The sequence below is a fragment of the Suncus etruscus genome, chromosome 11 (assembly GCF_024139225.1).
Source record: "Suncus etruscus isolate mSunEtr1 chromosome 11, mSunEtr1.pri.cur, whole genome shotgun sequence".
In the NCBI taxonomy this organism is placed as follows: Eukaryota; Metazoa; Chordata; class Mammalia; order Eulipotyphla; family Soricidae; genus Suncus; species Suncus etruscus.
Window position 1 is genome coordinate 87,049,800 of NC_064858.1, and position 27,506 is coordinate 87,077,305.

Here is a 27,506-nt window from a genome sequence, read left to right on the forward strand (position 1 = left end):
CTGAAGCCGCCGCCAGGTTGAGGGCGGAAAAAGTTGGTTCTGGCTAAGAAGGGGGACGAAAGATGGCGGCGGCAGGGCTGCTGTCCAGTCTGTTGGGACTGCTGCTGCTTCTGAGCGTCCTAGTTCCCGCCAGAGGGACTGGTGGCGTCGGGAGCCTGAACCTGGAGGAGCTGAGCGAGATGCGTTACGGGATTGAGATCTTGCCATTGCCTGTCATGGGAGGGCAGGTGAGGAGGAGGTTGTTGAGGGGACAAGGGTCCTGGGCCCAGGGAACTGGGGATAAGGTAGAAGAAGGAGGGCAGCTTTGCAAGTCTGAGACAGGAGCTCTAGAAGAATCGAGCAGAGGAGGTAGAGTCTAGCATGATTCCTGGGGATCACAGACTTAGCCCCGTTCTTCCCCTGTGGTCAGGGACTCTCCAGGAGGGGTGGTGCTTCTTGCTGACAGGTCCCCAGTTCTGCATTGAAAGATCCAGACTCCTCCCCTGTAGGGTTGTGGGGTTGTGTTCACTCCCTCCAGACACTGCTGGACCATTTGGGAATCATTCTCTCTTAACCGGACCCTGTCTGAGGATTTGAAGAAGGATATCCTTGTTTTCCCTGACCCCAGCCTCTCTTTGCCTCCCTGCTCCCCCACTATCCCCTTTTCTTCCCCTCCAGAGCCAAGCTTCAGATGTGGTGATTGTCTCCTCCAAGTACAAGCAACGCTACGAGTGCCGCCTGCCAGCTGGAGCTATTCACTTCCAGAGGGAAAGGGAAGAAGAGACCCCTGCTTACCAAGGACCTGGGATCCCTGAGTTGTTGAGTCCAATGAAGGATGCGCCCTGCTTGCTGAAGGTGAAGGCGCTGGGGATAATGGGATGAGGTGTGGGAGCTATACATCTATCTACCTGAGAATCTGAGTACCTGTGAATGAGGGAGATCAGTACCTGTGAATGTGGGAGTCAATGCCTTTGGAAGACCATAGATAGGTCAATCTTACATAGGAAGAAGCATCTAAGACACCAGCATCCACTTTGCTGAATGTTAGGATAGAAGATCTCAGAATATGATTTAATCCAAGATACAAGAGATGTGTGTTTGTCCTCTGAGTCATATCCCCCCTCCCATGACACTTTTAACTATCTAAAATCATCTTTTTCATTGAATCATCAGTTTATTTCATTTTGAGCCAGTCCCAGTACTTAAATGTAAGTCCAGGGAGTCATGAGAATTTACTTTTTTCACAATCATCTCTCCAGTGGCTAGAACTACACCAGGAGTGTTAAAGAAGTTCAACCAATATTTGTCTTTACCTTTTATTATTTTGTTTGTTTTTTGTTTGGTTTTGGGTCATACCCTTCGGCACTCAGGGTTACTCTTGGCTCTGTGCTCAGAAATTGCTCCTCGCAGGATCAGGGGACCATACGGGATGCTGGGATTCAAATCACTGTTCCTTCCTGGATCAGCTGTGTGCAAAACGCCCTACCGCTGTGCTATCTCTCCAGCCCCTCAACCAATATTTTTGTGTTTACTTTTTATTTCTTTGTTTTGGGGCCACGCCTGGCTCAAGGGTTATTTCTGGCTCTGTGCTCAGAAATTTCTCCTGGCAGGTTCAGGGGACCATATGAGATGTCCAGCTTTGAACCCAGGTCAGTCATGTGCAAGACAAATGCCCTCCCCACTGTGCTATTGTTCTTTTATTCTATTGCTATGTCTTCTATATTCCTACTAGATTCTATTCTTGTGTTTCTCTGATCCCTATTTTGTTTCTGTTTTTGAGCCATACCCAGTGGTCCTTAGTATTTATGCCTGGGCCTGTGCTCAGTAATCACTCCCAGCGACTTGGGGGACCATATGGTGTGCCAGAGGTCAAACTCTGGTTGGCCAAGTATAAGGTAAAAGCCCTACAAATTGTACTATTGCTCTAGCCCTGTTCCTTGGGTCTTAATATTTCAGGTATCACAACTATCTTTATGGAGGGTACAGAAACATGTTTTAATGTTTAAAAGGAAGAAATGGGACCAATGAAAGGGTTCAGGGGTTAATATACATGCTTTACATAAAAGAGCCCTGAGTTCTACCCCCTATGCTGTATGGTCCCCCACATACTGGTCAGGACCTTAATAATAACCATTATTATAATAATAACCATTGGGCATGCACCTCACCCCAAAAAAAGGTAGGAATAGAAAGATCACAGTTGAAAACACTTTAAAGTTAGCTTTCCAAATCACAGAAGGAAAATTACCTTCCCTCTGCCCCGAGAATCTGGGGAATTGAGTGTGGGTACAAAAGTAGATGGGAAACAGATGAGTGGTTGGTATCTTGGAGTCAGGAGAGAGTCTGAAATAGGAGGAGCTATCTGCCCTCTATACACCTGATTATTCCTCTTTTATTGTCAGACCAAGGACTGGTGGACGTACGAATTCTGTTATGGACGCCACATCCAGCAGTACCACATGGAAGGTGACTCATCCTTTACATTTTCTTAAGCCTTCAGCAAAATGTCATGGAAGGTGACCATCTTCCCTGTCTCTTTCCCTCCTACTCCTCTTAGGAGGGAGTGACTGGCTTATCTGTGGTGTCTCTTGCAGATTCAGAAATCAAGGGTGAAGTTCTCTATCTTGGCTACTACCAATCGGCCTTCGACTGGGATGATGAAACGGCCAAGGTAGCAGGGCTGTGGAATTGGGAGGAAAGGGGGTGCTGGCATTTTACTAAGTGTTTTTATAAGCTGGGGTAAAATCAAGGTTAATTGGCATGTTTTGGGGGGTTGGTGACCAGTAGAACACAGTGTCTTCTTTCTTCCTTGCTGTTCTTGTTCTTATGCCTTCTTTCCTTCTGCCTGATGTCCTCTGTAGGCCTCAAAGCAGCATCGTCTGAAACGCTACCATAGCCAGTCCTATGGCAATGGATCCAAGTGTGACCTCAATGGGAGGCCCCGGGAGGCTGAGGTTCGGGTAAGTCTTGAGAGAGAGAAGTTGACACTCTATTGCTGATGATTTCATTCTAAGGAAAGAAGGCACAATAGTCTGTCCCAAACCCTCAGCCATTGGTTTTCAATCTTTGTACACCTAAGGACCAGCACCTGTCCTACATACCAGTTCATGGACTGGCATATGTGACCATTGCAGTAGACTGGTGGTTCTTAGCCTGCAGATACCTGGGAACCAGCGCTGGCTCCTGGAGTGGTGGTTGAAAAATAACTGCTTCGAATTCTATGCTTAAACTTTTATTTCCAGCTGTGACCTGGATACCACTGCCTGGATATTCAGGACACTTTAAGTCATTATTTCCTAAATTGTCCCTTAGAGGGACTGAAGCAATTGTATAGTGGGTAGGGCACTTGCCTTGCACACAGCCAACCCTAGTTCAGTTTCCAGTATCCCATATGGTCCCCTAAGCACCACCTGGAATGATTTTTTATTTTTATTTTTTTTTTTGGTTTTTGGGTCACACCCGTCAGCGCCGGGCAGCCAGGGTTATTCCTGGCTCTACACTCGGAAATCGCCCCTGGCAGGCACAGGGGACCATATGGGATGCTGGGATTCGAACCAATGACCTTCTGCATGAAAGGCAAACGCCTTACCTCCATGCTATCTCTCCGGCCCCACTCTGCCAATTTCTTAATAAGAACTTCTGATCTAGGACCAGTGCAATGGGACAGTGGATAGGGTATTTGCCTTGTACACAGACACTCTGGGTTCAATCCCTGACATTTTCTATAGTCCCCAAGCAAGCCAGGAGTACAGCATCACTGGGTTTGGCCACCAAACACAAGCAAACAAAAAGAATTCCTCAGGTCTTTCTAATGTGTATTCACAAATGTACGGACTACAGAGAACCACATGACACAGGTATAGATTTACTATGTGATTGTGAAGCCAGAAGACATAATATACATTCATACTCACAAATACATATAATGCTTTATAGTCATTAAAGTTGCTATCCTGGGTTATGAATGTGACTGGTAGAATGTACACTTTGCATGTGTAGGACCTAGGTTCAGTTCCTAGTACTGGAAACAAAAAATAAAATGAGGATGAGGGTGTTGGTGCTATAACACAGTGGGAAGGATGCATGACTTGAGTATATCTCCCTAGCACCACATATAGTCTCCCTCATCAGGAATTATTCTTGAGTGCAGAGCCAGAAGTAAGCCCTGAGCACGACTGGGTATGCCCCCCCCAAAAAAAAAATTAAAAGAAAAGGAAGATTCATCTAACATTGTCTCTGTGCTAGATTTTATTTGGAGGGAGGAAGGGGTTGGGGCCACACTTGGAAATGCTTAGGGATTACTCCTGGCTCTGTATTCAGGAATCATTCTTGGAAGGGCTCAGGACAGCATAGGGGATGCCAGGGATCTGCTTTATGCAAGGCAAGCACCTTACCTGCTATACTATTGCATCTACTCCACTTCTTTATTAGATTTTTTTGTTTGTTTTGGGGGGCCACCCCTGGTGGTGCTCAGGGATTACTCCTGGCTCTGTGTTCAGAAGTTGTTCCTAGCAGGCTCGGAGGACCATGTGGGATGGCAGGGATCAAACCAGGTCTATCCCGAGCTGGCCACATGCAAGGCAAACGCCCTACCACTATGCTATCACTCTGGCTCCTCTTTGTTAGAATTTTAATATCTATATCTCTGTGTCCCCTGGAGTAATGAACTCCAGAAGAAAGGAACAATGTCTGTTTATCCCCAGTGCCTGGAGTAATACTTGGTACCAAGTAGGTGCCAGAAATTTTTCATTAAGTGAATGAATGAACGTTAAACCACCTTAAATGTCTCTTATTATTGACTTTCTTGGCTAACCGAGAAAGTTAATTGTGTTATGGTAACCCTTCCAATTGCATATTTTCTTCGATCTATATCTTTGGCTGCTCCAAAAAAAATATTACAAACTGGGTAGCTCATCAACAGAAAAAATTTGGGTTGGAGAAATACCTCAGTGGACCAGAGTATGTTTTTCATGTAAGAGATGTGTGTTTCATCCCTAAGCACTTCCTATGCAACTCAAGCACAAAGCCAGAAGTAGCTCCTAGAACACTACTGGGCATGGTCAGAAAAAAAATTATTTTGTATGTTCTAGAAATTAAAAAGTTAATATCAAGATGACCGTCAGATGAAGCCCCTTCCAGGTTGCAGACTTCTTGCTATCTTAGAAATATTCTATTCCCATTCATGGGGTTCCATTCAATTGGGGCTCCATTTAAATGCACCTCTCAAAAATCATGTCTGGCACTGGAGCAGTGGTGCAAGCAGTAGGGCGTTTGCCTTGCACTCGATGACCTAGGATGGACCTCAGTTCGATCCCTGGTGTCCTAATGGTCCCCCAAGCCAGGAGTGATTTCTGAGCGCATAGCTAGGAGTAACCCCTGAGCATCACTGGGTGTGCCCCCCCCCCCCAATCTACACTTCTAGTACTCTCACACTGAACATTTGAACTCCAAAATGGAATTGTAGAGGTCCAAACTTTCAGACTCTTTTATTTTTGGTCAAACCCGGTAGTGCTCAGGGATTACTCCTGGATCCATGCTCAGAAATTGAGCCTGGCAGGCACGGGGGACCATATGGGACGCTGGGATTCCAACCGATGACCTTCTGCATGAAAGGCAAACGCCTTACCTCCATGCTATCTCTCCAGCCCCAAACTCTCAGTCTCTTAATAACCCATAAGCATTCATACATAATCATTGCATTCACTGTACCGTATTTTCCGGCATATATGACGACCCCCTAATTTTGCAGTTAAAACAGATTTAGGCCTATATTCGCTGTATCAGACAGAACGTTCCTGTGCTACAACTGTATGTACCACAGTGAGCCAATCACAACAAGCAAAGGTTCAAAGGTTCTACTGTAATAGACTTCCTCTCTGACGCTGGCCAGTCTGAGCAGGCTTTGGACAGTGTAGATTCGGTACAGAACATTGTCTAATTTGCATGCATCAAAAGCCTGCTTGGATTGGCTGAGTCAGAGAGGCGGTCCGAGCAGCCTTGCAGTGATTGGTCCCTTATCATAGGCACCTTTTCTGGCAATTCCCTAGTGGTGTCAGTTAATCTCCCCAACTACATGAACCAAACAATACCCCATCCTTGGACCCTAGCACTGAACCACCAACACGGTTAGCTGGGTTTTGCCAGAAGTGGCCCCCAGATCTCCTGAGTACTGTTTGGGAGCCCCCAAGAAAGAGATTTGGAAACTCTGCGGCCTGATTTTGGGAGGGGGGGGGGTTGGGTCACACCCGGCAGTGCTCAGGGGTTATTCCTGGCTCCAGGCTCAGAAATTGCTCCTGGCAGGCACGGGGGACCATATGGGGCACTGGGATTCGAACCGATGACATTCTGCATGAAAGGCAAACACCTTACCTCCATGCTATCTCTCCGGCCCCCCTGATTTTTTTGTTTGTTTGTTTGTTTCATTTAGTGACATATTGAAACATTTTTCGGGATATACTCAGTGTATAAGACGACCCCCGATTTTCGGTTGACTTTTTTTGTTTCAAAAGTCGTCTTATACGCCAGAAAATACGGTACTTTAATCATTTCTTTGCCTATTTGTATCTTTGATTGGTGAAGAACTAAAGGCCAGATGCTGCCTATAGGTGCCAAACTGAATCCTGAAAGCTCTGCTAGTTCTTATCTTTGGTGCTACAAACAAATTCCAACCACTCCACAGCCAGATATATTAAGCGCTACAATTATAAATGAACAAATAATAAGAATAAAATAATGAGGGGCTGGAGAGATAGCATGGAGATAAGGCGTTTGCCTTGCATGCAGAAGGATGGTGGTTCAAATCCTGGCATCCTATATGGTCCCCCGAGCCTGCCAGGAGCAATTTCTAAGCGTAGAGCCAGGAGTAATCCCTGAGCGATGCCGGGTGTGACCCAAATCCCAAAAATAAATATATTAATTAATTAAAATAAAAGAATAAAATAATGAAAGTTTTGTTTCACACCTATGAAGCTCAGGTAATCCTAATACTGCATAGAATTTTTAAATTAAAATTTTAGAATCAAGCATGAAAAATACCTGTATTACTTTGGGTAGGCAAATATTTCTTGCAGGGGCCATGCTAATCTTCTCCATATAGTTCCAATTTTAGTATATGCGTTACTGAAGCAAGCACAGGCAAATATTTCTTACACTAGATGCAAAGTGTTAACCAAAAAGAGAAAAAAAATGAAACTGTATTACATTGAAATGAGAAATTTGAAAGATTAGTAACCAGAATAAATAACTATAAATAAAAGAAATAAAGCTAATGAATAGAATAATAGACCAAAGATTTTTTTCATTGTAACACTTTGATTTACCAAGTTATTTATAATAAGTTATTTCAGGCATTATTATTCAAACATCAGTCCTACCATACTGGTATGATTTTCCTTCTATTCAATGTCTCCAGTTTCCCACCCACCATCCCAGCCTGCCTCCTTGCAGGCACAGAGAAATGTACTTAATATGGTTTGTTACTACACAAAGGCAAGTGGAATTATCAAAACTTAGATCAACGAAGGTCAAATTGAAATGATCATTCTGGGGCCGGAGAGATAGCATGGAGGTAAGGCATTTACCTTTCATGCAGAAGGTCATCGGTTCGAATCCCGGCGTCCCATATGGTTCCCCGTGCCTGCCAGGAGCGATTTCTGAGCACAGAGCCAGGAAAAACCCCTGAGCACTGCCGGGTGTGACCCAAAAACCACAAAAAAAAAAAAAAAAAAAAAAAAAAAAAGAAATGATCATTCTATCTCTTCATGGTGTTAGTAAAGTCAGGGTCTAAGAACTTAAAGTTATGGTTGGTGCTAGAACCTTCTGTGCTATTCTTTTTTTTTTTTTAGTTTTTGATTTTTGGGCCACACCCGGCAGTGCTCAGGGGTTACTCCTGGCTGTCTGCTCAGAAATAGCTCCTGGCAGGCACGGGGGACCATATGGGACACCGGGATTCGAACCAACCACCTTTGGTCCTGGATCGGCTGCTTGCAAGGCAAATGCCGCTGTGCTATCTCTCCAGGCCCCTTCTGTGCTATTCTTGAGGCTTACAAGCCTGGTAGATTTCTATGTAACTTTCTCATCACTGACACTGCTATACCATTTTGAGGTGTCATGCAGTCACAAGCTTTATAAATCTGAAACAAAGTTGGTGTCTTGGCAGTGTAATAAGGTTAAGTCTCAGAGCTTGTACCAAAGATTTCATAAGACAGAGGTCAAGAGATAGCTGAAAGCATGCTTTGTATGTGGGAGGCCTGGGTTCAGTCCCTGGTACCATATGGTTGCTGAGCCCTCAATTAAAGCTATCCTCTGAGCCAGTGGTCTCAAACTATGGCCTGCAGGCCACATATTGTATTTGTTTTTTTTTGTTTTTTTTTTGGTTTTTTTTTTTTTTTTTTTTTTTTTTGTTTTTGGGTCACACCCGGTAGTGCTCAGGGGTTACTCCTGGCTGTCTGCTCAGAAATAGCTCCTGGCAGGCACGGGGACCATATGGGACACCGGGATTCGAACCAACCACCTTTGGTCCTGGATCGGCTGCTTGCAAGGCAAACACCACTGTGCTATCTCTCCGGGCCCAACACATATTGTATTTGTATCTGTTTTGTTTCTTCATTGCAAAATAAGATATATAAGATGGTTGGTTCGAATCCCAGCATCCCATATGGTCCCCCATGCCTGCCAGGAGCTATTTCTGAGCAGATAGCCAGGAGTAGCCCCTGAGCACCACGGGTGTGGCCCAAAAACCAAAAAAAAAAAAAAAAAAAAAAAAAGGGGGGGGGGGAAGGAAGGAAGAAAATACATTAAACAGCAAAATAGAAGGAACTATGTAACTACCAATGAATGGTGTAATGCATTTATGATAGGTTCATATGGACATTCCTGTAGATGGAAATCAATTCTTCAAGTTCTTCTCAACCTGCAGTCTTGCCTCTTTCCCAACTCACCTCATTGGCCTCCTACCTACTAGCCTTCACAGCCATTCCTTCCATCATTCTTTTTATCCCTGGAATAGGGTGGTCGGTTTTCAGGCCACAACTGGAAACTTGGGAGCTACTCTTAGTTCTGTGCTTTGCTGTGGTCTGATCCCTCCTGGCAGTGCTCAAGGCTAGTGTTTGGGGGGCAAACACAGGATTCACTTTCATCTTAGGCAGGTGCTTTAACTCTGCACTTATTTTTTTGTTTTGTTTTTTGGGCCACACCTGGTGATACTCAGAGGTTACTCTTGGCTATATGTCAGAAATTGGTCCTGGCTTGGAGGACCATATGGGACTCCAGGGAATTGAATCGTGGTCCATCCTAGGCTAGCACATGCATGGCAGATGCCTTACCGCTTGCGCCACCACTCCAGCCCAACTCTGCACTATCTTTCTGGCTTCTAATCCACCATTTCTTTCTTGTATTCCTGCACCATCAATCATTGATGGTGCTCCAGGTAGTTGTTTGAATGTACTGTCCAAGCCTCCTGAGTTCCACTTGGGAGACAGGCTCCTCAAAATAGAACACAGAACTCCTGCTCTTTTTGTTTTGTTTGTTTGTTTTAATATAACAATTTCTTTCGTTAGGCACTATGTTTACAAACATGTTTGTAATTGAGTTTCAGTCATGAGGACTCCTGCTCTTGTTTATTCTCTACTTAGACCCAAGATGGCTTGCGATATCCCATCACTTTGGGGGACTACTCAGAGCCCCTCCTAAAACCCTGATGACTTCAATCTGAGCATGTCCTTTTTCTTCAATCCCATCATTTTTTCTAATGCAAACATGATCTTAAAAATATGTTCAGTTTCCTGGACGTCTCTATCTCCTCACCTATGGCCTTGGTCCTCAGAAAAAGAAATTGCTGACTTCGGTGTCTTTTCTGTTGGATGCCCTGTCTTGCTAGAGCGATATCTAATTTATTAGTTCGAGAGCAGTATTATTTTGCTGTTTGAATCAGTTTTCCGACTTCTCACCCCTTTTTCCCTTCTCTTCTCATGCTGACTGGGAATCACACACATGTGACTGTGGTACTTGAACTCGTGGTGGCAGTGCTCTTTGAGAGCTGCACTTTGACTTGCAGTGTCCACATATTTTTCTTTTCAGCTCGCCAGAGACTGCATACCTGTTGTGTTGCTGGAATTGCTCTCAGCACATTGGCAGTGCCAGGGATTGAACTCATGACCCCATGCCTACAAGGCTGGCATTCTGCCATTGATTCTGCCAGGTTTCCCAGGACTTCATTCCCTTATGACTTTGTTCACTCTCCTGATTGTCTATTTGTTTGTTTGGTTTGGGGCCTCACCCAGAAATATTCAGGGGTCACTCCTGACTCTGCACTCAAGAATTACTTGGAATCATAGAGAAATACCTGGCATCAAACTAGGGTCAGTCACGTGTGAAGCGAATGACCTCGCTGCTATACTATCTCTCCAACTCCTTGATAGTTTTTTTATTATTTATTGAACACATTCATTATTTATTTTTATTCCTGTTTTCTTTCTAACTTCTTCGACAATTAAAAAAAAAAGAGCTAAATAAGCCTGGTGATTTATGCCGAAATATTAAAAAGACTAATAAAACTATGTTGAATTTTTAATAGGCATTACAGTCACACAGCTCAAATATAGAAATGCATCAAATATATTTGATGAAACATTTCCAGATTTATTTTCTTCATTTCTCTCTGCCCTTCCTCCTCCACTGATCTCCCTTGCTCTTTTGGTAGGAGCCAGAACGACTGGGGCAGTACACACACTTGATTGTGATGCTCGCACGTGTTGTTGTGTGACTCATCAGGGGTTGCTCATTTATCTAGCTATAGTGCTTGCGCACATGGCCACAGTCCTTACTCATGACTATTCTTATCATTTGTGGTTTTATAACCACATTTGCGGGGCTGGAGCTTGCACTCCTGGCTAAGGTACTTGCACATCTTTTGAGTTGTAGTGCTTGCTGAGGCATACAGCCTTCTGTTGTACTCAAATACACTTGACTACAGTGTGGCTAGAGATCACTTATACTACCAGGATTAGAGACAGCAGAGCTGCCAGCGGTGCACTCGGCACAGGCAGACTGCATCAGGGATTGAACTCACAGCCACTGCTGTCCAGCAGGCTCTTTAGCCTCTCTAGCATTGCCTCACCCTGGCAAAAAAGTCTTAACTCATTCTTTACCTCATCAGCCTATTTTCATCGCCATCAGAAAGAGAATTATTATACTTGCAGATTTTGTTTTTGTTTTGGGGCCAAACTCTGTGGCGCTCAGGAATTACTCCTGGCTCTGTGCTCAGAAATCACTTCTGGCAGGCTCAGGGGACCATATGGAATGCCAGGAATCAAACCCGGGTCCATCCTGAGTTGGCCACGTGCAAGGCAAATGCCCTACTGCTGTGCTATCGCTCCAGCCCCACTTGCCGAATTTTTTCCCCAAATTTTAGGCACCCTAGTTTACTTTACTGTTAATAATACGGCTTCTGCATAACTCAGTCCTCTGTATAACTAACCCCTCACAGCATCCACTTCACTCCATCATTGTCCCAGTGTCTCCACAGATATTTTTAAATGTACATACAAGTGTTTATCTTTGAGCTCTTTGCAAATCATTATATTAAAAGCATCTTTGGGTGCCAGAGAGATAGCTCAATGGGTTATGCTTAGCACGCAGGAGACCTGGATTCGGTCTCCAGAACGGCATGTTCTCCCAGCACCACCAGTAGTGATCCCTGAGAACCAAGCAGCCGCTGAGCACTGCTGGGTGTAAACACAAAACAAATAAAAAAAGAATCTTTCATCTTTTTTTTTTAAATATAGTTGCTGTTTTATTTTCCGATGCACCTGTGTCACCATTTGTCTAAATAGCTCCCTACTGATAGACATTTAGTTTGTTCTAAATCTTTTATTAACATGAAAGTGCTGCAATGATTAATCTTGTACCTACAGAGAACATGTCAATTAAATTCCTGGCAGTAGACCCATATAAATTTGATATGTACTGCCAAATTACCCGCTTAAGTAAATTACTCTCCCTACAGCAATGTATAAGAATGCTGGTTTTCTTCCTTACAAACTCAATTCAGTGTACTTTAAATTTTTGGATTTGAGCCAGTCATCAGGCATCAGATGAAAAATTATTTCTCTGGGGCTGAAGCGATAGCACAGCGGGAAGGGCATTTGCCTTGCACATGGCCAACCCTGAACCAATCCGGGTTTGATCTCCAGCATTCCTTATGGTTCCCTAGCCTGCCAGGAGCAATTTCTGATCACAGAGCCAGGAGTAATCCCCAAGTTCCACCAGGTGGAACTCCCACAAAAAAGAGTGACTTTTCCATATTGTTTCTCTTAAAGCATTTCTTATAAGAAAATATATAATCTTACTCATCTTTAGGAAGTTTTAATTTTTGCTTTTCTTTCGACCATCAACATTATTTTGCTTAATTTTTTTTTTTTTTTGGGTTTTTGGGCCACACCCGTTTGACGCTCAGGGGTTACTCCTGGCTATGCACTCAGAAATCACCCCTGGCTTGGGGGGACCATATGGGACGCTGGGGGATTGAACCGAGGTCCGTTCTACACTAGCGCTTGCAAGGCAGACACCTTACCTCTAGTGCCACCTTCCCGGCCCCATTGCTTAATTTTTTTTTGGTTTTTGGGTCACACCCAGCAGTGCTCAGGGGTTACTCCTGGCTCAAGGCTCAGAAATTGCTCCTGGCAGGCACGGGGGACCATATGGGGTGCCGGGATTCGAACCGATGACCTCCTGCATGAAAGGCAAACGCCTTACCTCCATGCTATCTCTCCGGCCCCCCATTGCTTAATTTTTTAATGGACTTTTGATCTTTTCTGCTTAATATTTAAGAGTTCTTGATATACTCAGGAAATGATTGTGATGAGAATTTGAACCATTCTAACATCTGGGATGTTTTACTCATCTCTCCTTACCTGATCATATTTATTTATTAATTTTTGTATTAAATCCTCACTCAATGATGCTCAAGGACTACTCTGGTTCTACACTCAGGAATCATTCTTGGCAGTGCTCAGGAATGATATGGTATGCCTGAGTTCAAACCTATCTAAGCCTCATGCTATGATTTACTATCACTCTAGTTTCCCTGATCACAATTTTAATCTTCTCACTATAGGGGCTGTAGTGATAGTACAGTGGATAAGGACCTGGGTTTGATCCCTGGTATCCTATATAACCCCTGTGCTCATCTGAGTATGACTCAAAAACAGACAGAAAACACTAAAAATGTTCCTATTTCATTTCAAGGACAGTGTTCGTTGCTTCCTACATTTTGAGATGAGGTGTTTCCATGTTCATTTTTATTTGTATTTTTTTTGGTTTTTGGGCCACACTCATTTGACGCTCAGGGGTTACTCCTGGCCATGCGCTCAGAAATCACCTCTGGCTTGGGGGGACCATATGGGATGCCGGGGGATCGAACCGCAGTCCTTCCTTGGCTAGCGCTTGCAAGGCAGACACCTTACCTCTAGCGCCACCTTCCCGGCCCCTTATTTGCTTTCTTGATATGACTGGTATTGATTTTAATTTTATGTCATTGTGTCATTATATCATTGATTAGTTTGAGGTTTGTTGAGACTTTCTTTGGGTGAATTTTTTAAAATGGTTTGTGTGTGCTTGAAAGAATATGTAGTTTGGGGGCCCAGAGATCTAGTAAGACACTTGCCTTGCATAAAGCTGACTCATATTTGATCCCCAGCATTCCAAACGACCCTTGAGCATCGCCTAGTATGATCCAAAAGCAAACAAAAAGTGTAGTTTTTCTAATTCTTCAGTGCAGGATTATAATTGTGTTCAAATTTTCTTTCTTTCTTTCTTTCTTTTTTTTTTTTTTTTTTTGGTTTTTGGGCCACACCCAGTGACGTTCAGGGGTTACTCCTGGCTATGCGCTCAGAAGTCGCTCCTGGCTTGGGGGACCATATGGGACGCCGGGGGATCCAACCGCGGTCCATTCAAGGCTAGCGCAGGCAAGGCAGGCACCTTACCTCTCGCGCCACTGCCCGGCCCTGTATTCAAACTTTCTTAAATATTTTATTGACTAACTAATCAGTTACTAAAAAGGTTATGTTAAAATTCTCAGTGATAAAGAAAAAAAATTCTCATTGATAGAGGCTGGAACCATAGCACAGTGACAGGGCATTTGCCTTGTACTTGGCCTACCGGGGACAGACACAGGTTTGATTCCTGGATTCCCACATGGTCCCCTGAGCCTCCCAGGAGCAATTTCTGAGCATAGAACCAGGAGTAGCCCCTGAGTGCCACCAGATGTGGCCCAAAACCCTAAATAAATAAATAAATAAATGTTTAAAAAATAAAATAAAATTCTCATGATGAGGCTGGAGGGTTAGAATGGGGATTAAGGCAATTTTCTTCCATGTGACTGACTGTGGTTTACTCCCCAGAACCACTTATGGTTGTTTCCCCTTGCACCACCTAGTCACTGGTAGGTGTAGCATCTCCCACCCTCCCAAATGAAAGAACAAATAACAACAAAATAACCCTCAGTGATGGGCAAATATCTAAATTAGCATCAGGCAGATTAATAGAGAGGGAGAAGCAAAATTAATTATGCATACACAAAGAATTTACCTAGAGGAGGATTCCAAAGCAATGAGAAAAGTTAGGGATATAGATTCTGAACTAAAACTAAACTAAAAAACAAACAAACGGGGCCGGGAAGGTGGCGCTAGAGTTAAGGTGTCTGCCTTGCAAGCGCTAGCGTAGGACGGACCACGGTTCGATCCCCCGGTGTCCCATATGGTCCCCCCAAGCCAGGAGCGATTTCTGAGCGCATAGCCAGGAGTAACCCCTGAGCGTCAAACGGGTGTGGCCCAAAAACCAAAAAAAAAAAAAAAAAAAAAAAAAACACAAACAAATATTTGGGGCCTGGGCTTCAAGAAGGAGACTTGTTGGCTCTCATATAGATAATTATTTTCTGCAGTAAAAAGGTTACTTCTGGGGGCCGGAGAGATAGCATGGAGGTAAGGCGTTTGCCTTTCATGCAGGAGATCATCGGTTCGAATCCCGGCATCCCATATGGTCCCCCGTGCCTGCCAGGAGCAATTTCTGAGCCTGGAGCCAGGAATAACCCCTGAGCACTGCCGGGTGTGACCCAAAAACCACAAAAAAAAAAAAAAAAAAAAAAAAAAAAAAGGTTACTTCTGGCAATCAAGTTAATCTTAGGTACTTTTCATCCTTCTAGGTAATTAAGCAGTGGTAAAATTTCTTTTGAGGGACTGGAGTGATAGTGCTTACCTTGTATATAGCTGACCTGGGTTCAATTCCCCTGCATCCCTTATGGCCCCCAGAGCACCACCAGAAATAATTCCTGAGTGCAGAGCCAGGAGTAAATCTTGAACATTACTAGGTGTGGCTTCTAAACAAAATTCTCATGAACTTACATGACTTCGATTAACCATATCCTGAAATAATCTATTGCCAAATTTATACTGTTTGAGGACACTTGTCTCCAGTGGATTTGGGAATTGGTTCATTTTTTTTCTTCATGAGTTTTGAGGTTATATTAGGTTCATACAAATTCACAATTGAAATATACTTGGGGCCGGCAAGGTGGCGCTAGAGGTAAGGCTAGCCAAGGAAGGACCGTGGTTCAATCCCCCAGCGTCCCATATGGTCTCCCCAAGCCAGGGGCAATTTCTGAGTGCTTAGCCAGGAGTAACCCCAGAGCATCAAACGGGTGTGTCCCCCCCAAAAAAAGAAATATACTTATGGAAAATTATCCCTATAGTCCCTTTGTTTTGTTTTGGGGCCACTCCAGGAGATGCTCAGGGGCTGTACCTATTTCTGTGTTTGGGGGCTACTCCTAGTTCTCAGGGGACCATATGGAACTGGGAATTAAGCCTAGTCCTCCTGCATAAAAAGTACATTCACGGGCCCGGAGAGATAGCACAGCGGTGTTTGCCTTGCAAGCAGCCTATTCAGGACCAAAAGTGGTTGGTTCGAATCCCGGTGTCCCATATGGTCCCCCGTGCCTGCCAGGAGCTATTTCTGAGACAGCCAGGAGTAACCCCTGAGCACCGCTGGGTGTGGCCCAAAAACCAAAAAAAAAAAAAAAAAAAGTACATTCACCCTGCTGGACTTTTTCCAGCCCTTTCCTCTATTTTTCAGCGTTTTGGTCATTTTTATATTTTAAACCATTTTTGAAAAATAGATCACAATAATTTCTGGAATGATAGTACAACAGGTAGAGTTGCAAGTGGCCAACCTTGGTGTCTTAATTTCATGTACTAGCTCTCTGATTCTCTTTGACCTTCTTAATTTTTGAGTTGTTCATTGCAAGTGTAAGGAAATACAGTTGATTCCTATATCTTGAAACCTTATTGAATTCTTCTTGTTTGTTTTGAGCAACACCTGGCTGTGTTCAAGGCTGACTCCTGGCATTATTGTCAGGAATCATTCCTGGTGGATTCAGGAGACCATATGGGTATCGAATCTGGCTCTGCCACATGCAAGACAAATACCTTAACTTCTATCTCTAGCCCCTAATTGAATTCCTTTTATAGTCCCAATTGATATTTTGTGTATTACCTAAAATTGTTATAGATAATATTGGAATGTATATAAATATAGTTTTAATTTTTTATTTCCAACTAGATGCCTTTTAATTTTCTTTTCTTGCATACTACATTAATTAGAACCTTAGTCAATGGGGCTGGAGAGATGGCATGGAGGTAGAGTGTTTGCCTTGCATGCCAAAGGACGATGGTTCAAATCCCAGCATCCCATATGGTCCTCTGAGGCCACCAGGAGCGATTTCTGAGAGTAGGGCCAGGAGTAACCCCTGAGCACTGCTGGGTGTGACCCAAAAAACTAAATAAATAAATAAATAAATAAATAAGAACCTTAATCAAATGTTAGGTAGAAGTAGCATGAGCATATATCCTTGCCTTATTCCTGACTCTCAGAAGAATATTTTTTTCACTATTGAATACTATATCAGCTGTTGGTTTTTGTTTTGTTTTGTTTTGGGGCCACGTCCAGAGGCACTCAGGGGTTACTCCTGGCTCTGCACTCAGAAATTACTGCTGGCGGGCCCGGAGAGAAACCACAACGGTGTTTGCCTTGCAAGCAGCCAATCCAGGACCAAAGGTGGTTGGTTTGAATCCCGGTGTCCCATATGGTCCCCCGTGCCTGCCAGGAGCCATTTCTGAGCAGACAGCCAGGAGTAACCCCTGAGCACTGCCGGGTATGGCCCAAAAACCAAAAAAGAAAAAAGAAAAGAAATTACTGCTGGCAGTCTCAGGGGACCATATTTAATGCCAGGGATCGAAACCTGGTCAGCCATGATCAAGGCAAGTGCCCTAAACACTGTGCTATCAGTCCAGTCCCCTTGATTTTGTTTTTACAAAGGACCAGTATTATTAATTACTTGTGAAACACCACTGCAACAGAAATTAAATGTTGTTGGGGCCAGAGAAACAATATAGGGGTTAAGGCACATACCTAATGTGTTCTGCCCCCCAAATAGATACCTAGCACCATATGATCCCACAAGAATCACTGGATGTAGCCCATGAAGTTTAGATATCCCAGGTATAGCCCTGGAGTTCCCTGGGCACCACTGGGCAGGCTAGGTTCTCCAGCACCGAAGGGTCCCAGCAGCACTACATCTTCATTAGGCCTTGTAGCTGTGGGTTTTTTAATAAATATTTTTTGTCACATAGATGGAGTTCTCTTTCAAATGTGTCAAATGTTTTGATCATGGTGTTAAATTTTGTCAAAAAATTTTGGCAGTGTTGAGATAATCATTTGGGTTTTGTTCTTTATTCTGTTGACAGGATCTGTTAATCATCTTAGTTATTTTTTCAGGGTTCAGTGATGCCCGATGCTCTATACTGGGTTCAGGCCTGATCACTCAGGTGCCTGGACCTGAAATACAGTGCTTGTTTAGACAGAGTATAGCTGTTCAGGCCCAGACAGTGCTTTGGGGACTGGGGCACAGAGGGGTGGGGCATGCAGTGCTGGATATGCAGTGCTGGGGCTCTGGAAGGAAGGAAGGAAGGAAGGAAGGAAGGAAGGAAGGAAGGAAGGAAGGAAGGAAGGAAGGAAGGAAGGAAGGAAGGAAGGAAGGAAGGAGGGAAGGAAGAAAGGAGGGAAGGAGGGAAGGAAGGAGGGAGGGGAGGGGAGGGAGGAAAGGAAGGAAAAGGAAGGAAGGAAAAGGAAGGAAGGAAGGAAAAGGAAGGAAGGAAAAGGAAGGAGAGAGAAAGAAGAAGGAAATAAAGAAAGAAAGAAAGAGAGAAAGAAAGAAAGAAAGAAAGAAAGAAAGAAAGAAAGAAAGAAAGAAAGAAAGAAAGAAAAGAAAGAAAGAAAGAAGGAAGGAAGGAAGGGATGAAGGGAGGAAGGAGGAAGGAAGGAAGAAAGAAAGAAGAAGGAAGGGGAGGAAGGGAGGAAGGAAGGGGAGGGAGAAAGGAAGGGGAGGGAGAAAGGAAGGGGATGAAGGGACAAAGGAAGGCAGGAAGGGGAGGAAGGGAGGAAGGAAGGAGATGAAGGGAGGAAGGAAGGGAGGAAGGGGAGGAAGGGAGGAAGGAAAGGGATGAAGGGATGAAGGAAGGAAGGGAAGGTAGGAAGGGGGAAGGGATGAAGGAAGGAAGGGAAGGCAAGAAGGGGGAAGGGATGAAGGAAGGGGATGAAGGGAGGAAGGAAGGAAGGATAGGAAGGGAGGGAGGGGAGGAAGGAAGGAAGGGGAGGAAGGAAAAGGAGGGAGGAAGGAGGGAAAGTAAGAAGAGAGGGAAGGAGGAAAAGAGGAGAGAGGGAGGAAAGAAGAGAGGAAGAAAGCTTTTAATTTTATCACTTTTTTCAGTTGTATCTTATTTTCTTCCCTTTGTGACTTTGAGTTTGTTTTCTTGCAGTTCTTGTTTGTTTGTTTGTTTGTTTGTTTGGGGCTATACCTGGCTCTGTCCAGTGCTTACTCCTTGCTCTGTGCTCAGAGCTCACTACTGATGGGCTTTGGAGGAACCAACCATATGTGGTCCTGAGAATCAAACAGCCACATACAAGGAAAGCACTCTATCAGCTGTACTTTCTCTTTTTTTTTTCCTTAACTTTATTTATTGATTGGTTGTTGGGCCATACCCAGCAGCACTCAGGGGTTACTCCTGGCTCTGCATTCAGAAATCATCCCTGACAGGCTTGGTGGGGGACCATATGGGATGCTGGGAATCGAACTAGGTCCCTCCTGGGTTGGCCACATGCAAAGCAAATGCCCTACCACTGTATTATTTCTCCAGCTCCCAGCTGTATTTTCTCTTTGGCCCCATTAATAATTCAAATATTGCATTCAAATAATGCAATTGAGCAACTAATTCCTGACCTCCACTGCTAGGCTTAATTTTGTTGTTTGAGGGGCCGGGGAAATAGCACAGCGGTAGGGCATTTGCCTTGCAAGTGGCTGACCCAGGAGCAACGATGGTTCAAATCCCAGCATCCCATATGGTCCCCCGTGGCTGCCAGGAGCGATTTCTGAGCAGAGAGCCAGAAGTAAACCATGAGTGCCGCCGGGTGTGCCCCCCACAAAAAATTTTGTTGTTGTTGATGTTTGAGAGTTTATTTTTTTAGTGGCTTGACTGAATTTTACTAAAGTCTATCTAGCCTTCAGCATGAAACCTCTGTGATCACTGTCTTGTGCCTACACCACTCACCTTAGGTAATAAATGAAGGTAGCAGGGCTCTGAGACATTTCTGGTCATTTGTTTAGCTGTCTGCCTTTATTGGGATTGTGCCCACTATCCGGCTGCATGTAGCTAAGCTAATTTATTCTACAGTTTTTGTTATGTGGATTATAAATTGTTCCATAGTAACTTTGGGTAACTTAGAGTTCCTTTTATTGTTTTTGCTCTGCTGTGTTTTTTGTTTTTGTTTTTAGGCCACACCCTGTGATACTCAGGTATTACTCCTGGCTCTGCACTCAGGCAAAGCTCGGAGGATCATATGGGATGCTGGGGATCTAACTGAGGTTGGCCGTGTGCAAGGCAAACTCCTTACTTCAGCCTATAGAGTCATATATTATGCAAATGTTTGTGGTTTGCTCTGACCTTCAGGAAGCCTCCTACTTGCTGTCTCTTTGCTCTCACTGCTTTAGCTGGTCTGTAGTTAAACTAGTTTAGCTCCTCTAAATTTCTTGCCATCAAAATGCCTCCCTATTTATTTTGTTTTATTTTTCTATCTTTTTGGCTTGGGGGCACTCTCAGCTATGTTCAGAGCTTACTCCTGACTCTCTGCTCAAGGCTGACTTTTGGCAGGGCTTAGAGGAGACTATATGGGATGCATGGAGTGGAGCCCAGGTTGGTTGCATGTGAGGCAAGTCCTGCTATAACTAACCTCCACTCCTTCCTCCTTTGAGTGTCCTTTGGCTTGAGCTTGCCTGTACTCTCTTTGACTTTAAGTTTGTTCCTTCAGAGTTCTGTTGTTCTGTTTTCTTTTGTTATTTTTTTTATTTGTTTGTTTTAGGGCCAAACATGGTGGCACTCAGGGGTTACTTCTGGCTCTGTGCTCAGAAATAACTCTTGGGCTCAGAGAGAGAGCACAGCGGTATTTGCCTTGCAAGCAGCTGATCCAGGACCTAAGATGGTTAGTTCGAATCCCGGTGTCCCATATGGTCCCCTGTGCCTGCCAGGAGCTATTTCTGAGCAGACAGCCAGGAGTAACCCCTGAGCACCGCCGGGTGTGGCCCAAAAACCAAAAAAAAGAAATAACTCCTGGCAGGCTTAGGGACCATATGAGATACTGGTGATCAAATCCTGGTTGACTGCATGCAAGGCAAATGCCCTAACCACTGTGCTATTACTCTGGCCCATTTCATATCTTTAAAAAATATATATTTAGAGGATCCAGAGCAGTGGCACAAGTGGTAGGGCATTTGCCTTGCATGCGCTAGCCTAAGACAGATTACGGTTTGATCTCCCAGCGTCCCATACGGTCTCCCAAAGCCAGGAGCGATTCCTGAGCAAATAGGCAGGAGTAACCTCTGAGCATCACCAGGTGTGACCCAAAAACCAAAACCAAACAAACAAATATATATATACATATACATATATATATACATGTATATATATGTGTATATATATACATGTATATATATATACATAAAAGTACTGTGTAAAAAAAAGTGCTGTGTTGCATTTGTACCTTGCATAGACCAATATTCATTTACTCTCCTGAGAGTAGCTTAACTGAACTTTGTTTCTGTTTTTATTTTTGTTTTTGGGCCACACCCAGTGACGATCAGGGGTTACTCCTGGCTGTGCATTCAGAGATCGTTCCTGGCTTGGGGAACCATATGGGATGTTGGGGGATCGAACCATGGTTTATCCTAGGCTAGCACTTGCAAGGCAGACGCCTTACCACTAGTGCCACACACATGAATATAAAACGACTCAACTCATTTACTATAGATAAGTCAGCTGAGCACAGCTCAGTTCCTGCTTTTATCACTTAATAGTGGGTCATGTCAGAAAAAAAATGTTCTTGAACCCCACAGTTGAGATACTCACTGCCCCTGCCCTCGCTGATTGCAATTAGGAAATGAGTAAATATATACCAAGTGCCATGTCCACATCTGAGCACAGTGCCTGATCCACTGAAGTGCTTAAATATGACAAGGACTCTCAGAATGGAAGCAATGTGCGGCTGGTAATTATTCTTTCCTCCCCTCTCTATCCTGGCAGTTCCTCTGTGACGAGGGTGCTGGGATTTCTGGGGACTACATTGATCGCGTGGACGAGCCCTTGTCCTGCTCCTATGTGTTGACCATTCGGACCCCTCGGCTCTGCCCCCACCCTCTCCTGCGGCCCCCACCCAGTGCCGCCCCCCAGGCCATTCTCTGTCACCCCGCCCTGCAACCTGATGAGTACCTGGCCTACATTCAGAGGGAAACCGGTGAGTAATGGTAAGAGCCAGGAGGGCGAGGGTGGCAGAGTGTGTGCCTGGCATGTGGGGGGCCCTTAGTTCAGTCCCAGCACCACGTGGCCCCCAAGCACTGCAGCTGTGGCCCATCTAAAATGGAATAAAATGAAAGAGCAAAGAAGAAAGACAGCCACGGGGAAGACTCAGCAAAAATAGTAACTGACCTAGAGAAATATGTCCTGTCCCACCCACCCTCTTTTTTCAGGAAAGTCAAAGCAATATGGAGAGAAAGTCACCGAGGAATTGCAAGACCTGGACACTCCAGGGTTGAGTGAGACCAAGTCTGGGGAGCCTAGGGAGGCAACCCCTGAGAAAGCAGGTAAGCAGGGCCTCGCCTCATCTGTACCATGAAACTTGACTCTTTTCTTCCCTGCTCCAGACTGATTGTCTCGTACTGACTCTTGGGACTGGAATACAGAATGCTTTGGGCCTGAGCCCCTTAGCAAAAGAGAAGGGTGTTGTACCCCATCCTATTGGATCCTCTCTTTCTTCTCCCCTCTCAGATTCCTCCCTAACTGCTGTTTTCCAGGTACAAGTCCAACCAAGGATAACAGCAAGGAGTCTGATTTCTGGAAGATACTCCATGACCCAGAGGAGCAGGCTCCAGAAGGGGAAGAAACTCAGGCGGAGGTGAGAGCTTGTTCCTAGTTGTTCTTTGAGGCACAACCTGGGCTTTTTGGGTGGAGACCCCTCAAGTGAAGGGCACTCAGAGGTGACTTATTTAGTACTAGGGATTTCAGTAACTAGTTTGCAAACTAGACTGCCCGGTTTTCTCTCCTTAGGAGCAAGAACCAGTCCGTGAGGCAGCAGATCATGTTCCAGGCCCCACTGATGGTGAGCAGGTCTTTTGCTTCTTTTTTATTTCTGGGTTGGCAGGGGATGTGGGTGAAGAAGAATTAAATTCTAAGATGGGAGGTTATAGGGGCCAGAGTGGTGGCACAAGCAGTAGGGCATTTGCCTTGCACGTGCTATCTTAGAACGGATCATGGTTTGATTCCCTGGCGTCAAATGTGGCTTCCCAAGCCAGGAGTGATTTCTGAAGACATAACCAGGAGTAACCCCTGAGCCTGAGCGTCACCGATGTGGCCCCAAAACCAAAAAAAAGACAACAGTGCTTTTATGTTCTATTCTTTTTCTTTCTTTCTTTTGTTTTTTGAGGCACCATGATTTACAAAGTTATTTATGATTAAGTTTTAGGAATACAGTGTTCCTGTACCCATCCATTCATCAATATCTACTTCCCTCAGGCATTTTTAGTTTTGTTTTTGTCTTGAGGCCATTCCCAGTGATGCTCAGAGCGTATTCCTAGTTCTGTGCTCAGGGATCACTCCTGGTGATGCTCAGGGGACCATATGGGGTGCCAGGTATCAAAATTCGGTTGGCCAGGTACATGGCAAGCACCCTACCCATTGTTCTATTTCTTCGGCCCCTTGGCTCTATTCTAGGGAGAGTCCAGCTAACTTGCTGACTTTGTGATCCTGGATAATTTCACTTAACCTCAGTTTCCTCCCCCATAAAATGTGGTGATAACCTTTACCTTAGAGGGTTACTTCATAAAATGAGAAAAAAAAATTTTTAGTTTGCAATAGAATGCCTGGTACTGTGTAGATGATGGTACATGACTCATATTTGTGGAGGAGGGAGTACAGAAGCTTTGGAAGAAGAGTATTTGGTCCCAGAATCTGCTCTGTGACCCTAACAGAGGAAATGAGGACCAGAATCATCAACAGTACGTGGAAGAGCAGGGAACTGCATATCCATTAGCCTCCTCTCCCTTTCCTAGGCTCATGCTGGGCCAGTGCTCTCCAAAGGGCATATTGGCCCTGTCTCCCTGACCATATTGAAGTTCATTCTTCCAGAGCTCCTAATCTCGTCTCCTTAGAAAGCCAAAGTAGCAGCACTGGAGCACGAGCAAGACATACGATGTTTGCCTTGTGCATGGTCAACTGATTCTAATCTCTGAGCCCTGCCAGAAATAATCCCAAGCACTGCTGAATGTAACCCAAAAGCAAACCAAAATAAAGAAAAAATAGGGGGAGCTGGAGAGATAGCATGGAGGTGAGGCATTTGCCTTGCACGAGAAAGACAGTGGTTTGAATCCTGGCATCCCACATGGTTCCCTGAACCTGCCAGTAGTGATTTCTGAGCGTAGAGCCAGGAGTAACCCCTGAGTGCCACTGGGTGTGACCCCCCCCAAAAAAATAGGGATATAACTCAGTGGTAGAGCATTTGCATTTGCATTACATATGTAAGACTCAGGGTCCATCCCTGCCTCCTTACACACACACATACACACACACACACAGAGTTAAAATAGAACTTAAAATATAACAAACGCATTCTTATACTTTTTTTCTTTTTGGTTTTTGAACCATGCCTAGTGTTACTTAGGGCTTACTCCTAGAGTTGCTTGGGGAAACATATAGTATTCTGGGGATAAAACCCAGGTCTGCCATGTGCAAGGCATGTGCTCTATGCACTCTGTCTCCAGCCCCAATATTCTTAATCTTTTATTTCAGGTTTTCAGAACAACGTTCAAGTCAAAGTCATTCGGAGTCCTGCAGACTTGATTCGATTGATAGAGGAGCTGAAAGGTGGAACCAAAAAGGTGTGGGAGCATTGGGAACCATTCCTTCCCCCCCCCTCTCTTTCTTTCTGTGTGTGTGTGTGTGTGTGTGTGTGTGTTTTGTGTTTGGGCACATCTGGCATTGCTCAGAGGTTATTCCTGGGTCTGCACCCAGGTATTACTCCTGACAGTGCCCCAGAGATGCCTGGGATTAAATCTGGGTTGGGCACATTCAAGGCCAGCACCCTACCACTGTACTGTCACTCACCCATCCCCTCCTATCTTTCTTCCCATCCCCACCCACCCAGGGAAAGCCAAAGGCAGGTCAAGAGCAACCTGCAGATGATGATGTCCGAGTTTCTTCAAAGGAGCCAGAGGTAAAGGAAAAGGATGGCCCTGAATCTCAGAAAGAGGTGGTAGAGGAGGAGGAGGAGGAGGAGGAGGAGGAAGAGGAGGAAGATGAAGATGAGGATGAGGATGAACGGCAGTTACTGGGAGAATTTGAGAAGGAGCTGGAAGGAATTCTGCTTCCATCAGACCGAGACCGGCTTCGTTCGGAGGTGAAGGCTGGCATGGAGCGGGAACTGGACCACATCATCCAGGAAGTGAGCCCAGCTCTGCTCCTGGGGCTTCTGCAGTTGCCCCTCTGGGACAGCACAGGACGGATCTAGGGGCACATGACATATGTCCTAGCACAGCATGGACTAGGCAGAGCATTCCCCACTGGGAGTGTTTAACCTCATTATGGGGGTGTTTGGGGGTGGGGAAGGACTTAAAGGGCTGGAGCTCATGTCAAACCTGCAGAGACCCTGGTTTGATCCTGTCATTGTGAGGTTCCTGAGGTCCACTAAATACATTCCCTGAGCACTGAACTGGGAGTAGCGTCTGAGTACCAACCTGGGGGTGACCCAGAAACAAAAACAAAAAGTGGGGCGGATGGAATCCAACTTTGCTAGTAGGTCTCCTGTGGAGCCCTGACCTCTGGCCTCCACTCCCCCAAACCCGACCCTCTGTTTGACTATTGCAGACCGAGAAAGAGCTGGACCCAGAGGGGGTAAAGAAGGAGTCGGAGCATGACCGGGCAATGCTGGCCCTCACCTCTACCCTCAACAAACTCATCAAAAGGCTGGAGGAAAAGCAAATTCCAGATCAGGTGAAGAAGCATCGGAGAAGGAAATTGGTTCCTAAAAAGCCTCCCCCATCACCCCAACCAGCAGGTAAACACTGTCAGCCTGGAAGGAGAGTCAGTTTGCTCTTTAGCCTTCAGGGATGTCTCCAAGGAACCCCTTCTGAGATTTCTCATTCTCTTTCTTCTTTCTGGAACTCTCTTCTCACTCCTGCCTTCTCCCTGTGGCCTTATTCCCTTGCTTGGTTACCCTTGTTGGAAGACACTTTGAGCATTGGCCCGGCTGGTTCCCTGGCAGAACCTTTGCTGCAATGCAAGTGGGAAATCGGGAGAGTAATTGAGACGGCTGCAATGTCACTGAATGTGCCAAAAATGCACATCCATGGAGGAAGCAGCTTGTAGATAGTTAGGACTTAGCCCTGGGAAAGGCCCCGCCATCAGGGTGAACCAAGTGAGGACCAATGTGATATTGTTTCCTCTCCTCAGAGCCTTTTGGGCCATTGTACAGGCTCCTGTGGATATGAACAGCTCACATTCCAAATGGCAGGGGCCACTTTCAAACTCTCTAGCTTATTCTCTCCGCAAACACAGAAAAGTCCTTCAAGCACCAGCATGTGGTGTGTCGAACTCTACTTTTCTAACCTGGTCAAAACAAACCTTGGTTACCAGCTGCTGAGGAAAGCAGGGTTAAGGCACAGGGAGGGCAGAGGGGGCTGTGAATTGGGAAGAGAATTTTGTAGAATGAGGGTATACCTGTATTTAGAGTCAGACTCCCCGCCAGACCCCATGCAGGATTGCAGAGGTGCCCCCCCACAGCCCCCTCATTCGAGTCATAGCCTTATTATGTTCTCCCCTCTAAGATGAAGATCCTGAGCCCAGAGTCACCAGGCTCTGCCCTGAGGCCCCAGTTAGGACCTCACTGTCCCCGAGATGAATCAGTAAAGCATACAGCTGGGACAGATGGCAGACCTAGAGAAAGCTGTGGGACAGAAGGGACTCACTGCCCCCAGGGTGGAGAGGTCAAGACCCATCATTGCCTCCTGCACCCCCTTTCATTGCTGATCATGGTCCTTCTCAGGGAAAATTGAGATCAAAATTGTTCGACCGGGGGCTGATGGGACTGAGGAGGAGACACGTTGGCTGACCGATGAGGACACGAAAAATCTCAAGGAGATTTTCTTCAATATCTTGGTAAGCAGTGTCCCACCCCATGGGCCTTCTCAAGCACCCTGTTATGGGAACGAAGCGATTTAGACCCCAGAATATTCCAAAGGGGCTGCAGGTGAAAATCAAGTGAACGGGGAACCACTGCCTGAGTCTAAGGGCCAGGATATCCGGAGGGATGGGAGCTTGTGTACTGGAAGGAAGCAAAGTCAGAAGGGGGCCAAGTGGGAAGAAGGTTGAGAAACAAGCTGTTCTGCCTCCTCAGTTCTGAGCTCCTGGGTTCCCTCTCAGCCCAGCCTGGGGTTCCTCTTTGCTCCCTTAGGAGACCTCCCACCTGCCTATGTCCTTCTCTAGCTTCACCTACATTCTCCCCCAGGTCCAGGGCGCAGAGGAGGCGCAGAAAGAGCGGCAGCGGCAGAAAGATCTTGAGAGCAACTACCGCAGAGTGTGGGGCTCCCCTGGTGGGGATGGCACTGGGGAGCTGGAGGAATTTGACTTTTGAGACCAACACGCCAGGCTTCCCCGGAGTCCAGAGTCTTTCCAGACCAGCCTTGCCATCATCCTCACCTTCTGGGGTCCTGATGGCAAAGCAGCGGAGTCCAGCGGAGCTGTGGCCCTGGAGGGGTTCTGGGGGTGTGTGTGTTGGGGCCCTGAGGGAGCACTGCCCTGCTGAGAGCCATCCTCCACTTGCAGGCACCTCCCTCACCCCCTTCCTTACCTCCTCCACACTTCCTGTCACTGTCCCCAGTTTGG

The 27,506-nt window shown here is 45.5% G+C and overlaps 1 protein-coding gene and 1 non-coding gene across 2 annotated transcripts; one reads left to right on the plus strand and one right to left on the minus strand.

Annotated features, from left to right (window-relative positions):
* The first annotated feature begins 42 nt into the window (after positions 1-42).
* On the plus strand, positions 43-27,506 carry OS9 (OS9 endoplasmic reticulum lectin). The gene is made up of 14 exons (XM_049783071.1): positions 43-227; positions 658-834; positions 2,382-2,445; positions 2,574-2,650; positions 2,841-2,939; positions 21,660-21,870; positions 22,103-22,216; positions 22,427-22,527; positions 22,680-22,731; positions 24,417-24,505; positions 24,772-25,068; positions 25,491-25,680; positions 26,668-26,780; positions 27,130-27,506. The coding sequence occupies exons 1-14, from the start codon at positions 63-65 to the stop codon at positions 27,253-27,255; spliced, it is 1,875 nt and encodes a 624-aa protein (XP_049639028.1). The 5' UTR covers positions 43-62; the 3' UTR covers positions 27,256-27,506.
* On the minus strand, positions 7,006-7,109 carry LOC126023733 (U6 spliceosomal RNA). The gene has a single exon (XR_007500810.1). It is a non-coding gene; the product is annotated as a U6 spliceosomal RNA (small nuclear RNA).

Coding starts and splice junctions, on each gene's coding strand:
- OS9 (XM_049783071.1), top strand. CDS start 63: ATGGCGGCGGCAGGGCTGCTGTCCAGTCTGTTGGGACTGCTGCTGCTT. Junction 2,940..21,659: donor CCCGGGAGGCTGAGGTTCGG/GTAAGTCTTGAG, acceptor CTATCCTGGCAG/TTCCTCTGTGACGAGGGTGC. Junction 26,781..27,129: donor AGATTTTCTTCAATATCTTG/GTAAGCAGTGTC, acceptor ATTCTCCCCCAG/GTCCAGGGCGCAGAGGAGGC.